The sequence below is a fragment of the Phragmites australis genome, chromosome 17 (assembly GCF_958298935.1).
Source record: "Phragmites australis chromosome 17, lpPhrAust1.1, whole genome shotgun sequence".
In the NCBI taxonomy this organism is placed as follows: domain Eukaryota; kingdom Viridiplantae; phylum Streptophyta; class Magnoliopsida; order Poales; family Poaceae; genus Phragmites; species Phragmites australis.
This window is the reverse complement of record NC_084937.1, coordinates 1,493,850-1,508,892: the sequence shown is the minus strand read 5'-3', so window position 1 is coordinate 1,508,892 and position 15,043 is coordinate 1,493,850. Positions and strand designations below refer to the sequence as shown.

The window sequence follows — 15,043 nt, the reverse complement described above, 5'->3', positions numbered from 1 at the left end:
ATGGTATGAAGTGAGCTACTTTGGTTAAACGATCCACTATGACCCATATAGAGTCGTTGCCCTTCTGGGTCCTGGGTAAACCTACTATGAAATCTATACCAATTTCATCCCATTTTCAAGTCGGGATCTGTAATGGTTGCAGTAGTCCTGCTGGTCTTTGGTGCTTTGCCTTGACCCTTTGACAGGTGCCACATTGAGCGATAAACCCTGCTATGTCAATTTTCATTCTTGTCCACCAATACTTGGTCCTTAGATCCGTGAACATCTTGGTGCATCCAGGATGGATGGAATATGGGGAGTTGTGGGCTTCATCCATGATGAATTCTCTAAGATTTTCCCGATCTGGTACACATAACCGATATTTGTACCATATAGTTCCTCGTGAATCTATCCTGAATCCTGACGCTTTATCTAACCCGAGATTCTTCTTGATTTTTAGAACTTCTTCATCTTCTGCCTGGGCCTCGCGAATTTTATCCTCCAGTGTCGGATGTATCACCAGAGTGTGAGCTTGTCCTTGCGTTATGTGCAGATTCAAATGTTGTATTTCTGTGAACAATTCTGGCATTAACCCCTGAATATGCAGATTACTGCAGTAAACCTTCCTGCTAAGGGCGTCAGCCACAACATTTGCCTTGCCTGGGTGATATTAGATACTCAGATTGTAATCCTTTATCAACTCTAACCATCTTCGTTGCCTCAAATTCAATTCTAACTAGATGAAAATATACTTCAAACTCTTGTGATATGTATAAATCTCGCACTTATTCCCAAGGAGATAGTGCTTCCGTATCTTAAGTGCATGTACCACCACCGCTAACTCCAGATCATGAGTTGGGTAATTCTTCTCATGGTCCTTCAGTTGCCTGGATGCATGAGCCACTACCTTGCCTTCTTGCATCAACACATAGCCCAAACCTTGGCGTGACGCATCACAATAGACCACGAAGTCCTTCTAGATATCTGGCAATTTCAACACTGGATCGAAGCAAGTTCAAGACTTAGTTCCAATAGAATAAATAAAGGAAAAATAGAAGGATGCGAAGAAGAGAGATGCTTGCACATTGGTGTTTTTGCGGCTGGGCAAGAGTCCTCACATAATCCTGGTGAGACACAATGTGTCAGAACCATGAAGAGGAACTCGGGAGCCATGCAAGGCCAAACTTGGGCTTAGAACAGGGAGAACATATAAGCTTAATTGAAGAAAAAATGGGATGTATATCACCGTGGTAGGTTAGAGGTTTCATTTTTGGCATCCGGTGATGCAACACCCTGATGGATTTACCGGCAACCAATGGTTTCTATAGTGAGGTGTTAGAAAGGAATGAGGGCATAACAAAGGAAGAAGAAGATAACCGTGATTGCTATGGGCCCTTTCGGCTTTCTTTATTAATTGTGGATCCCACCTCCTAGATCTCTTTGATAGGTTATATCAATGGAGAGAAAGTTGGAAAGTTAGGTCTTCTTTTTACGTGGCATTGAGAGAAATTTTCAGCTCCTCACCACATTACTCATGCCGTGAAGAGGTCAAAGTGATGATCTCCTTGCTGAGATGCCTTATAAACTATGATGATCTCCTTAACAAAATGTGTGTATATAAATCTCATGCACACTTGCTGAGATGCCTTATAGAGATGCGAAACTATGCCAAAATACTTGTCTTATAAACTTTGATGACTTGCTTTTTATCTAGAAATTTGCACGAAAACTTTACTCACCTTTTGGAAAACTGGTCGTTGCAGCTTCCAAATCTTGAATTCCGGTTCCAAACCAATCTGAAAATCATGTTTCAAAATTTGGAACTTGAAGCTTCATTTTAGAAGCCCCCAAAAATTATGCTTTTTAAATAGCCTGTAAAATCAAATATGAGCATTATGTTTTTTTAAAGCTCACAAACGCAGCGACTGGTCGAACCCAAACGAGCCTAAGGTTTCACAAAGGCAGGGAAAGCTAGGGTTTTGTTTGCAAATCCCACCCCCATCCAAGCGCCGCCGGCGGAGATGGCGAACCGCACGGACCCTCTCGCAAAGAGCATCCACGGGACGAACCCGCAGAACCTGGTGGAGAAGATCGTGCGCTCCAAGATCTACCAGAGCAACTACTGGAAGGAGCAGTGCTTCGGTCTCACGGCGGAGACGCTGGTGGACAAGGCCATGGAGCTCGACCACACCGGCGGCACCTACGGCGGCAACCGCAGGCCCACCCCGTTCCTCTGCCTCGCGCTCAAGATGCTGCAGATCCAGCCCGACAAGGACATCGTCGTCGAGTTCATCAAGAACGAGGACTACAAGTACGCCTCTGTTCCTCCCCACTAATTTTGTGATTGGTTCTCTTCTTTTCTTGTACTTTTTTTGTTTTCTGCCAACAGCTTAACAATTCCTTGGCTGTTCCACTGACACGGCATTGATGTCGCTCTTCTCCTTGTTCTTGTAGGTATGTTCGGGTTCTTGGAGCATTCTACCTGCGCCTCACCGGCACCGTCGCCGACGTCTACCAGTACCTCGAGCCGCTCTACAACGACTACCGCAAGATCAGACACAAGCTCAGCGATGGAAGTATGCACCCAATGGTCCAAATTTACAGTTTTTTTCTATTTCTCAAGGCTTAGATTTTACAATGTTATTTACTAATCAGATGCATGAATTCGATTTGAGCTTGTACTTACATGGGTATGCATTTTCATTTCAGAGTTCACGCTGACCCATGTTGATGAGTTCATCGATGAGCTGCTGACCAAGGACTACTCTTGTGACACCGCCATGCCACGCATCCAGAAAAGGTTTGTTTCCTCAGTTCCATCATAGAGTGAGCCTCTACTGCGCACTTGATATTCATCTTGGTTGCGACATAAAATTGGAATAGCGATAATTATTTAACTAGTGCTCAGTTTCTTTCTTAGTATGTGCGATAATTATTTAACCTGTGGGAGAGATCATGCTCGCCTCACACATTGACTTTTGCATTGTGTTTCAACAGATGGGTTCTTGAAGCGTCTGGAACTCTAGAACCAAGAAGAAGTGCACTTGAGGATGACTTTGAGGAAGAGGAGGAAGATAAGGAGGAGGAACAACCTATGGAAATAGATGATTCTAATGGACGTGAAAAGGTGAGCACACTTATCAAATGTATCTGCAGTGAATCTACCAAGTTTGTTAACATGCTATGCTGGCTTCATTTATATAATACTATAGTCATTTCAGGATAATTATCGTGGAAGGAGCCCTGCCAGAGAACGGGATAGGGACAGGGACAGAGACAGGAAACATGAAAGACATCACAGGTATGCTACTCGTTATGAACTGCACTCATATACTTGGTTTATTAATGAATCACAGGTATGCTACTCGTTATGAATTGCACTCATATACTTGGTTTATTAATGAATTGTTTTTATTGTTTCATATATTGATAAGAATTGTGTCCAAAGGTACAGTGTTCATTTGATGGCAAGCTGTTGATTTGTATGGTCTCTGAAGTCCAGACCAAGGATGCTCTTAAATGATTTTTGACTGTTTATGCACATGAATTCTAACCTTTTTACCGATGTTATCTTGATATATATGTTCTAATAAGGATTTGATGGTCGATAAAAAATGCCGCTATTTGAAACAGAGGTTACTGAGAGTTGCTGTTCTAGTTGTCATTCATCAAGTAAAAACAATGTTCATAGTTCTCTCTTGGTAAACATGCCCCTTAAGCTTTTCCAAAATGGGCTGTTTAGTTACTTCTAGATCGAGTGGCTTTTTCGATTGCTGATTCGAGTGGCTATTATTATAAATTCTGATTGGTTGACGAACGACAAAAAGTTTGTATTTACCAAATAGACAACTGCCTACAACATTTCCACATTTGTGTAAAATATTACCTTGTTTATCAGGTGATCGGACCTGATAACATAAGGCTTACGACTAGTGCAAAAATTTTCTTGGTAATCATTTTGAGAGCTAGTTCACATAAATTATTGTATCGCTAAAAGACTAAATCAGTGACTTCTAATTGAGCCGCTTTTTATTCTTTTTGTCCTGGATATCGTATACTGGAAGCTGTTGCTGTAGCATTGCAGTGTTGCATACTAGAGTTACTGCCATGGCATGTTAATTTCAAGAGCCATTGGTAGGTAAACTGCTTCCTAGAGTGAAAAACCGTGGCCCTGCCAGGTTTCTCTGCACTGATAGTGTGCAGTGAGAAGTATGATGAGCCAAACAGATAATAAGTCTTATATGGTTCTGATTTGAACATTTTATTTGTTGAATTTTGTCGCTCTTGTTTTTGTTCACGTTGAAGTTTATAGCATCAGTTTTGCCAGTAATATAGCCTGATAAAGTGTGGATGGCTGGATTTTTTATCAAGTAAAATACAGATTAGCTTCTATTGTAGGCACTAAGCACAGAGTTAGGTGCATGCCTAGAAATAAAAGTTATTTGGGCCAAAATATTGCATCGGGTGTGGATTAGTTGTTAAGGATGAAAGTTTATTCAAATATGATATTAGAATTGAACTGCTTTTGCTGGTATGGTATTGTGTATCTTGCTGATGAGTGATGACACTAAAACCATTTGATTGTTATATAAATCAATTTGATCCTTTGACTGCCCCTTCGCCATATGCAGGGGAAATGCTGAATGGCCATTTATCTCTAATTTCTGGCCCGGATCTATCTGTATAGCTTGAGTGTACTGACATACTCGAATAGTCAAATGAGAACCTATCATACTGCTGCTCCCTTGTACTTGCAGTAACTATTGTTGTTTGTTGATTTAACTACCTTTAGATGATGACTGCCTGCATTTTTGTCTCTGCTTTTTCAGGGACCGAGATTATGATAGAGATCGGGATTATGATAGGGACTATGGGAGGGGACGGGAAAGAGACCGAGATAGAGATCGCGAAAGAGACAGAAACAGGGATAGGGATCGAGACCGTCATCGCATGCGAGATGATGACTACAGTCGAGACAAGGACCGAGACAGGGATAGGGATGGTAGGGAAAGGGAACGCCGAGACAGGGATAGGGATGGTAGGGATCGGGGCAGGCACAGAAGCCGTTCAAGGAGCAGGGATCGACGAGATAGAGACCTTGAAGATGGAGAATACCGGAGGAGGCGTGGTCGTGGTAGTGCTAGTCCACAAGGACGTGGTGAGAATGGTGTCTCAAGAGAGGAACCAAAGAGGAAGAAAGAAAAGAAAGAGAAGAAGGGTGAAGGAAATGCTCCGGATCCCAATGATCCAGAGATCATAGAAATGAACAAGCTCCGGGCCTCACTAGGGTTGAAACCACTGAAGTAATGATCTTGCTGTAATGTATTTTTGAAGTTTTTTAGCTCCACTAGTTTAAACCAGATAGGTTCAACTGGATATGCATCCAACATTTTTGCTGGCTTTGTCAGCTGCATGTAAATTACCTCGTATTATTTTGATGTAACGGTAAGCATCTGATTTTTCTTGTTTCCATTGCGATGGCTGTTCTGATCGTGTTGACTGCTGAGGCTTGAAGCGTTTGATTTGGGCATTATATTGCTTCTATCAGTGTACTCTGCTGTAATCGTGCATGTTGATTGCTGAGTGTTATTGGGTACGAATCCATATGATCCAAACAGGTTTGATTGCCATCGTCGAGATTCACGCTGACCTGGATTACTACTGCCATATACTGCGAGATAAGTGTCCGTCCGGAAGCAAATCGGCTAGTGCTACTTCCATTCTATTTTACTTGGTTTGGATATCAACATTCAAGTATGCGTTAAAGAAATGATGCAATGGCACGCATGGACATTTTTCTTAATGATTAATCTAGTATCTTCATGCAAAAGAATATTTCTGCAAAAGAATATTAATCGACAAAAGATATACAAGTTTGAATGTATGTATTCTAAAACAATTAGGTCAGAATAACAATCTGTGTTGAAAGAATGGAGCAGAAATGGATGAGGTGTTGGGCACCTGACAGACCAATATAATGTCGAGGATGAATTGAGCTATTTTCGAAGCAGATGCCAATATGCATCCTGGTTGGACTGATTGCGTCCCAGGCTTTGTACTGGCAATTTGGCTGTGCTCTCAGATTAATGGAATCCTTGGGTTCCATGTCAAAGAGAAAAGAACTATAATTGTTCATTGATTACCGAGCCAAATGTAGCATTACCAGAAAAGTAGGATTTCCAGTTCAAAAAAAGAAAAGAAAAGTAGGGTTTCTCTGTGATGGCCTCATCTTTCAGCCCTGCAGAGGACTACTCTCTGATAGCACTAATATTGGTATTTAGGCTGTTCTAAGCCAAGCTTCTACGGCGTCTCAAAGCAAAATCTGCAGTCACAGCACAACAAGCAGGCATGACCAATATTACTTGCCTACAGACTTCAAAATCTCCCAACTCAACCGCATATGCAACGGGAATGGAGCAACAAAGCTGAGCCTCTCCAGATCAGAGAAATATTGATCCTCATCTGAAGATTGCAGCTGCTGCATGGCTGCTGAGATGTCAGGAAGTATCATCTGCTTGCAGTGTAGATGCAGCTGAGGCTGCTGCTCCTCCGCTCTGCTTCCACCGCCCAGAGCAAGCCCAAAGGGAAGCTTCTTTTTCTCGAGCATGTTCTCATCGATTATTTGCGCTGGGTTGGTTCAAAGAAACGGGAGCAAAGTTTTTCGAGTGGTTAGTGTGATCGTGGTACCTTGCAAGTAGTAAGATGAAATCTGTTTGTTCAGAGATAATTGATATAATATACCTGATGCTTCCTTCCAGTAAGAGGAAATAGTTCTAACCAAGTGTACCCTACAATCATTGGAAAACTTTCAATAATGTCGAAACACAATAATAATTATTTGTAATGGAATTCCACAACATATTAGCATGGTTTTTCTTTTTTACTTAAAAGCAGTCTCATTGCATCACTTGTTTGCTAGCCACTGATAATTTACCAAACATATAACTAAAAAGTGATAACAAAAAACCGGTTAGCTGATACAGCATAATTCAGAAATATACTTTGTTTGATAAACCTAAACTAACCGTGACTATCATCATCCAAGATAATTTAAGCACAATAATGTTAGGAAACATAAAATTGCCTCTACTGATAAATCGATAATGCCAGATACATGTGTGTTAACTATATTACAGTTTTATCTTACTGCCTATGCTCAGGTTTTCTCAAACTAAATTCATTTTTGTTCACAAAACATTTGACAGCTGTTTGACATTATTCTTATTGGAAGCAGTAGTGGCCAAGAGTTCTACAAAATTTGGTGCAATTTATATAGTTCATTTTGAAACAGCACTGCTAGCAGTTATTTACTTTTCCAAAGAGAAATATCATTTGCTCTTTCCAACTGATAATATTTATTTCTTGCCTACCTTGAGGACAAGATTGAATCACACGGTACTCTGTCAAAGCATCCTGAACAGAAGCAGAATTTGAACCAGCACTAACAGTTAGACGCTCAGACTTGCCATCTTGTAATACCACCTGTGAAAATGCGAAGTACCTCCATAAAATAATGTCGATGGCAACCAATGGTTAAACTTTTGGACAAACAAACCATATGGGAAAGAAAGAAGAGTTCTGTTATGGATCTGAGACAGCGGTTACAGGCTAGTTTTTTTTTTTCCAAAAGGTGTAGGAAAGAAATATGAGTTTTGAGATAAAACATAGTGGATGGTTCTATTCCAAAAGGTAACAAAAACTCACTGATAGACTTCATAGAAATGAATTTTTATAGTTGACTGACCAGTACATAGAACGAATGTGTTTTATATATAATTAAACAATGTAATGATATTTTTCCTCCCGACTTACAGAATGAACGAAAAAGAGACTATGTTCAAATAAAAACATATGTTGTCTCAACGAAAAAGTGAACTCATGATTTTACACCAGAGTGGTTTTAAGTTTTAACTGTATGAACCTTTTTATAAAAATAGGTATGTTTGAACACACTGGCTTTTTTTTTTAGGGAACTTGAACACATCAACCGTCCGATGTATGCAATTTTTTCTAAACTTGTCTAATTCAATCATTTCTGAGTTCTAACTTGTCGATAACTCATTCAAGGGGTTCTCTGAGCTATCTAGTATTAGAATTTCATAAGTGTGCATCTAACCAAGTCTAGACTAACTTAGGTCAAACTACTACTATTAGCCCCTCTTTATAGTACGGTTAAAAGACTAAGAAAATAGAATCTATACTACTCTAAGTGCCCTTCATTTTCTTGTGACACTTAGAACTAGAAGATCCTTAATCTTGAGGCTCATATCCTTTGATCGTCCATAGAATCGCCTTAGAGACCAAGAATACCCAATCATCATTGTGAACTAAATTTTTTATACCCTTCAAAACATTTAGTCACAATGATACAATTGTCATTAATCACCGAAACATTTACCACTTATCTAGAGGCCTAGATGCTACAAAGTTCTTATTTAAACAAGGTGCAAGACGAACTTCAACCTCTAAGATTATATTACATCTCATAACTAAAGGTAATTATGATGATAAAAGTGTGCATAACGTGTTGCTAATCCCTTCTGTTCATGCTAGCTTCAAGAACAACCTGGGGACAATGCAAGAATGAGATTGGACAATCTCAGCAAGCAAACTACTTTAATAAGCTTTTTAAACCATAATATCATTAAGCATTGATTTAATCATTCAATAGGTATGAAAGTGTCAGGACCCCGAACCCGGGTTCCCCTGTGCCTCCTGTATCAGTCCCTGGATCAAATAGCTGATACGCACAAAATTCAATAGAATGATATCAAATACATACTTCGAATACAAATAACTAAAATAAATACCTGAAAAGTGAAAAGATGGTCCGGTGGACAAGAATCCACAGCAGACCAGCCAGGCAAAAGAGCCTACAGCGCAGCGGAACGAAACGACGGTGCAACCCAATGCCATAGGCAACTCGGGTGCGGACGCGACCTTAGACTTCTTCTCTTCGAATTCATCTGGGTTGAGGTTGATCTCCAACTCAACAATCTGAAAGCAACAAGACTGAGTACGGAAGGTACTCAACAAGTCCTATACTACTTCAAGGGGGTTGATAGATGCATAATGGATATTTGAAGGATAAGGCTTTACGGCATAGTTTTAAGCGTAAAGCAGATCTTTATGCAAGTATCCAGTTATATTTTCCACTATTAACCTTTTGAAATAAATGTAACAAAGCTTTTGAAAACAAAGGCAGACATCTTCTGTTGGTACTGAGTATCACCTCAAGTCCCCAACGTATTAGAAGGTGACCTGATAGCAAAGCTATCGAAATAGTTTTAAAACAAAAACCAGGGTAACAAGTTGTATCTGGGGGTTTTCGGTCCTGGAAGGGGCTATACCTCACTCCGCAGTCCCTTTTATCACATCTGGTGTACCTTTAGTACCACACAGCTTCCGACGGATCGAGCCAGGAACCACATCACACCGACATCTAGTCCACATACTCACACATCAAGACGCACGCACCCGGAGTCTATTCAAGCGTGACCATGCCTTCGCACGTCCATGACCGTGGACACGGCTACTCGAATAGGTTTACACTCTGTAGAGGTTGTACAGCTTTACCCATATGATATGCTCAGCCTCCAACCGTTGCAAGCGGAGGAGCGAATCATACCGAGACTCTCCAAACACCTTTCCTGCCGGGCTTTTCCACGAGACATGCCAAGTTCCAGAGCTGCATGTTCCGAAGGCCAGCCTCCATTTTTAAGCCTAAGCCGGTCCCTAAGCCTCCAAACAGCGGGACAGATAGACCCTTGGCTGCTCGTTGCTCTCAGCCTCCTGGTATGATGCCCAACTCAGTCCAGTGAAGGAAAAATCAAGTCCTGCTCATACAGGACGCATGGTTGCACGGGGTGACTAAGCATGACGGCAAGACCGGTCCTTAAGCGGCCGGGCTAGGCATCTTCCTGGGCAATGAATACCATCATGTAACTCAAGCCCCCAAGAGCATCCTCCCCGGAGGACTACTCTACCTACTTGCGCCAAAACAGTTTTCACCCATTTTTACACATCACCTTCCATGTCCCACATGACATCAAGGATTTCCCGAACATCACGGAATTCACAACCATCAAGGAATCATGGTATATGAGTTATCATTGATAACAGTAAATTTATCTCCGAAGAGAAGTGTTTTAAAAACGATATCTCCGAGGAGATGTATTTTAAAAGCGATATCTCCGAGGAGACGTATTTTAAAAGCGACATCTCCGAGGAGATGTATTCAATCCTAACCATGCTAGATATCAAGGTATCATCCATCGTTAATATATTTAACAACAGGTATTCCTAGGGTGATATGTATTCTGGATGATGACATGTATTCTGGATGATGACATATATGGCATGGCAGTGTTGATAGGATTAACTACTACAAGCAGTTTGAAAGAAAACGCAATATATAGCACATGCGATAATAAGTCCGATTTTAGTTGATCATGTATATTATTCGAAAACATAGGTTCAATATGATCAAGGAAATAGGACTTGCCTTTTTGAAGGGTCAATTCAAGATTGGTCTTGTCTCTTGTGTTTCCTGGGGTTCTTCTTCATCGTTGGACCTTGCCTTCAGTTTCTTCCTCACGTTCTTGCTTAGAATCTTGACTTCGAGTCTACGCATATTAACGACAAAAAACGTACAACGACTAAACAAATGAACACCAGAATAAAACCAATGAAATACCAAAGCAGAAAAAGAACAACTAAGGGAAAACAACGAAAGCTAAACCCAGCGAAAAGACAAATGACAACTCTAATCAATACGAAACTAATACACAGAGAATAACGGGATAATCTAGCGAAGCTAAGCTAAGCTATTAACCTAGTTGTTTTATCAACTTAAGAGAAAACCTGAACAAATCACGATTAACTAGGTGAACTCTTATTAGATTAACTGTCGAAGGACGACAGCTAGAGATTCTACGTGTAGGTGAGTGCACGTGTATATGCATGAATATATGTGTAATACTTATGTCTATATGTATGTGAGCATGTATACATATATACGTAAGTATAACTCTAGACGATTATCTATGCTTAAGTGTGGAGATTAATATTCTAATCTATAGCACTAAATATGGTTATTTAATGATTAATCTTAAATGTTTAGTGTTGTTTAATTGCCACACTAAATAAGGTATATTTATTTGCTATCATAAAAGCATACATGTAATTAATTAATTAGATTAATCTATCCTTTGAATCTAATTAATTAATTATTAAAAGGGTATTCAATTAATTAATTACCAATGATAAAATATTCTATCATATTCTAATGATTGATATTTATTTATTTAACAGCTACACTGATTAACCTTTCACATTAACTATAACTAAGATTTAATCTATAAACTATCACATGAAATAACAATACATTGCAACATTGATTAAAAGATTAATCTAAAAACTACCCTTTAACTCATATGATGATTAATCTACACTTAAGCGAGATTAATATAAACAACTTAAACATGATTATATCTCAAACACATTTATGGAATTATCTAAACTTGACTTTATTTATTAAAGGAGAAAATCTAAATCTAGATCAAATGCCGCAATAGAAACAATTACCAAACGAGAAATTAAACGGACTCCAAAATTTACAAGATTTGGCATGGATATAGATTATGATTTTAGAGGAATATTGACGAAAGAATCGCTAAAATCGGAGTTAAAACGGAGGAGTTACGGACGTCGGAAGATTTATCGAAAAGGATAATTCCTGAAAATTAAAAAGGAGTACTGTTTCGAGAACTCGGTCTACGGAATTTGTGGACCAGAGTGGGTGTGAGGGTGGTGCACCATGGACCGAACGTGTGGATCGGGGCCGGTCCGGCCAATGGGCCCACATGGCAGAGAGCGGAGGGAGCTACGGATAAGGCCGGATGGCCTTTTTGCCCGAGCGACTCACAGGAGAGAGAGTGAGACCGGAGGGAGTGGGAGGCAGCGACGCTGAGAGGAAGAGGGGCGCCGGCCAGGGGAGATGACTAGCGGAGAGGAGGGAAGGTGGTCGGCCGGGCGAGGCGCCTGGCGAGCGGCCGGGGAGAGAGGAGAAGCCGGCCGGAGAGGAGACCAGGGCGGTGAAGGCGGCGTAGCGCGGGATGGTGGCCGGCCGAGATGGGGAGCTTGGCGGCGGGACGGCAAGAGGGGCGACCGGGAGGGAGACGACGCACGCGGGCATGACCAGAGATGGAGATGTGGAGCCGGAGATGGAGCTCGGGGAGGGCGAAGACCGGCGGCGCGGCGTGAGTCGGCAGCCGGCGTGCGCACGGGACGGGTGTGGCACGACGGTGCGGCAGCACAGCGCACGAACGGCGGCCGAGCGGTGCGACAGGCGCGCAGGAGCGGTGGCCGAGCGACCAGTGGTGCGGGCCGGCGCGCGCGGGAGGCCCGGCGAAGTAGTGACGCAAGGGGACGGCGCGAGCTGGCTGGCAGGGGAAGTGAAGGCGACTTCGGGCGGCGGGGCCGGAGAGAGGAGGGGCGCCGGTGGAGAGCTGCGCCCGAGAGGGGAGAAGAAAGGCAGGCTCACTGGGGTGGCGCGCGGGTGGCACGGTGCACTGGTGACGCGGCCTGGCAGCGAAAGAGGTCCGGCTCGGGCTGGGCTACCTGGGCAGCGCGGCTGAGCGGAGGCTCAGCAGCATGGCACGGCGAATGTCCGAGACGGCGGACCGGAGTGGAGAAGCAGCGTGCACGGCGGCGCAACACAGAGGAGCAAGGGAGGCCGGCTTAGGATGGTCACGTAGCGGCGAGCTGCTGCTGCGCGTGGGTGCTGTGGTTGCGCTGCTGCATGTGTGTGTGTATGTATGCTTGGGTGCGATGGCTTGCAGGTGAAGGCATGAGGGAGGAGAGCAAATGGCTGTTGCCATCCAGATGAAAAGATCAGTGAGGGCATGGGGCATGGTGGTGAAAAGATCAGGGCATAGCATGGGCACATGGAGGTGGCCGATGGAGTTTGCTGACCAGAGAGAGAGAACAGGATAGAGAGAAGAAAAGAGATGAGAGAGATATTTGTGACAATTTCAATTGATGTATTTGAGTTTGTAATGATTCAATTTGAATAGGTTAAATTGAATTGAATTGGCATAATTCAAATGAGTTTGAATTAGAAATTGACAAGACTTTGTAACGAGGATTCGAATTGCATGTTGATTGAATAAACGTATTCGAATTTGAAAACAGACGAATGGTCATTGAAGGAATTATTTCAATTGAATTTGCGAACGATAGAACTGGAGAAATTGAATAGAATGTGAATTATTTGAATTGCATGCGGGTATGAAATCGATAACGATTGATGAATCTGAATTTGAGATTGATTCAAAAAGAGTAATCGAATTTGGATTTGAAATGAAGTTTGGCATAATTCAAATAAGGGTATTTGAATTAGGAATAATATTTGAATGGGAAGCATCGGGATTTGGGTAAATCAAGGAATTGAGAAATTGAATTGGACTATAACTCGAATGATTCAAATTGCATTCACATGCAATTCGATTAGGATTTAGATGAATATGGATCGGAGTAAATCAAAATGAGATTCAATTGACATGATTTTAGAATGAGGATTTAAATATGAATTTGGCTCGGAGATATTTGGGATTAAATTCAAATAGGAGTATTTGAATTCGGATTTGAAATTGGATTAGGGCATTGCCGAGATAACTAAAATGGATTCGAATTTTAGAGAACCTCAATATCGAATCGCCACAAAATGAACCATAAGAACCAATAAACCAAAATGCATATGATCAATTCAATGCAACGATTAATTTAGAAATTAACTTGGTGCTTTCTGGAATACTTAGCCCAAAATAATATATTTGAATATATATATATATACGAGTATATATACATATTCAGATATATATTTCCTTGATTTTATACTAGTTTAATAATTAGAAAAAGTTTTAATTTGGAGCGAATTTTGCTATATTTTTATATGCTAAAATTCAGGGTGTTACAGAAAGGCACTACATAACTTGCTTCATCCTAGAGCAATTGAATAGCCATTCTCCATACATAAGCATAAAGTGAACAAAATACAACTATAAAAATTCTCATCATAACATGTTTATAAAGAACTACTTATCCCTTTATGAAAGGTTATGAACATCATAAATAAATCTAAGTTTCAAAATCTAAAGTAAGTAGAATAGGTGAGAATCACTCTATCTGGATCATCATGAATAAACATAAACCACATGGAATAATATGTAACTACTATACAAGGGTCATCTATTTATAACCACATATCGTCTGTAAGTAATATTATTATCAAAATGTAAATACTTCTGCAATACAATATAGTGCATACGATTGCTATGCAATACAGGTCCACATATAACTTCATATTCTCTTCAATCCACAATTTATACAACACTGCATATGAATTTTTGAGAAACATCACTTCTCATATTAACTTCCATGGCAACTTTGATATATAAAACTTCCACATGAATAATCTTCAATCGCGAATGCAGTGCAATGCATATGTCCACGCCTTCATACCCAACAAGGTATGAAACTGCATCATATTACGGCAATATACAATGTTGTACCGGTACAGTCGCAACCATAAGATCACAACATAACTTCAAGAGCACTCTGGAATAGTCATATAACTTTCTCACCAACCTGTCTTATGCACTCCAGAATAGTTATATGACTTTTTCACTAACTTAGCTCAAGTGCAATGCAATAAAATACGATACAGATGATATACTGCAATCATAAGAAAGAGAACCACGCAGTTCAACATCCTCCACATATCAACATATAAGACATGCATAAAATTAAATGACATAAGTTATGATCTTCCATATGTAGCAACGTAGATATAGCATACTTCAAAATTGGCCAACAGACTACTCCACTGCAAGGTCTCATATAAAAAGAACTATTTCTATGCAAAACATCAACAAGATAAGTACTATACTTATGCTAACTCATGATTCACCCCTTTCATCTTTTACATCATGCATAAAATAGCAAGGCAACATTATCAATACTACTTATTAATATGAACAAGGGTTCCCGATCTTCCGAAAGG

At 40.8% G+C, this 15,043-nt stretch overlaps 1 protein-coding gene and 1 pseudogene across 2 annotated transcripts; one reads left to right on the top strand and one right to left on the bottom strand.

Annotated features, from left to right (window-relative positions):
- The first annotated feature begins 1,899 nt into the window (after window positions 1–1,899).
- LOC133897473 (pre-mRNA-splicing factor 38-like) lies at window positions 1,900–5,449 on the top strand. 2 transcript variants are annotated; one of them, XM_062338204.1, is made up of 6 exons: window positions 1,900–2,290; window positions 2,434–2,555; window positions 2,689–2,779; window positions 2,977–3,106; window positions 3,192–3,280; window positions 4,809–5,449. In XM_062338204.1, exons 1-6 carry the CDS (start codon window positions 2,001–2,003, stop codon window positions 5,284–5,286), a joined length of 1,200 nt encoding a protein of 399 aa, XP_062194188.1. In that variant the 5' UTR covers window positions 1,900–2,000; the 3' UTR covers window positions 5,287–5,449. The 2 variants fall into 2 exon arrangements, with proteins under 2 accessions (XP_062194188.1, XP_062194189.1); XM_062338205.1 differs by having other exon boundaries at window positions 1,901–2,290; window positions 3,201–3,280.
- A 516-nt stretch (window positions 5,450–5,965) lies between these two features.
- On the bottom strand, window positions 5,966–7,512 carry LOC133897827 (RNA pseudouridine synthase 4, mitochondrial-like; annotated as a pseudogene).
- Window positions 7,513–15,043: the final 7,531 nt, after the last annotated feature.

What these genes read in the sequence shown, in the direction of transcription:
- LOC133897473 (XM_062338204.1), top strand. Translation starts at nt 2,001, where the DNA reads ATGGCGAACCGCACGGACCCTCTCGCAAAGAGCATCCACGGGACGAAC. An exon ending in ACACAAGCTCAGCGATGGAA is followed by an intron (nt 2,556 to 2,688) that starts GTATGCACCCAA and finishes TTTTCATTTCAG; the next exon opens with AGTTCACGCTGACCCATGTT. An exon ending in ATTCTAATGGACGTGAAAAG is followed by an intron (nt 3,107 to 3,191) that starts GTGAGCACACTT and finishes ATAATACTATAG; the next exon opens with TCATTTCAGGATAATTATCG.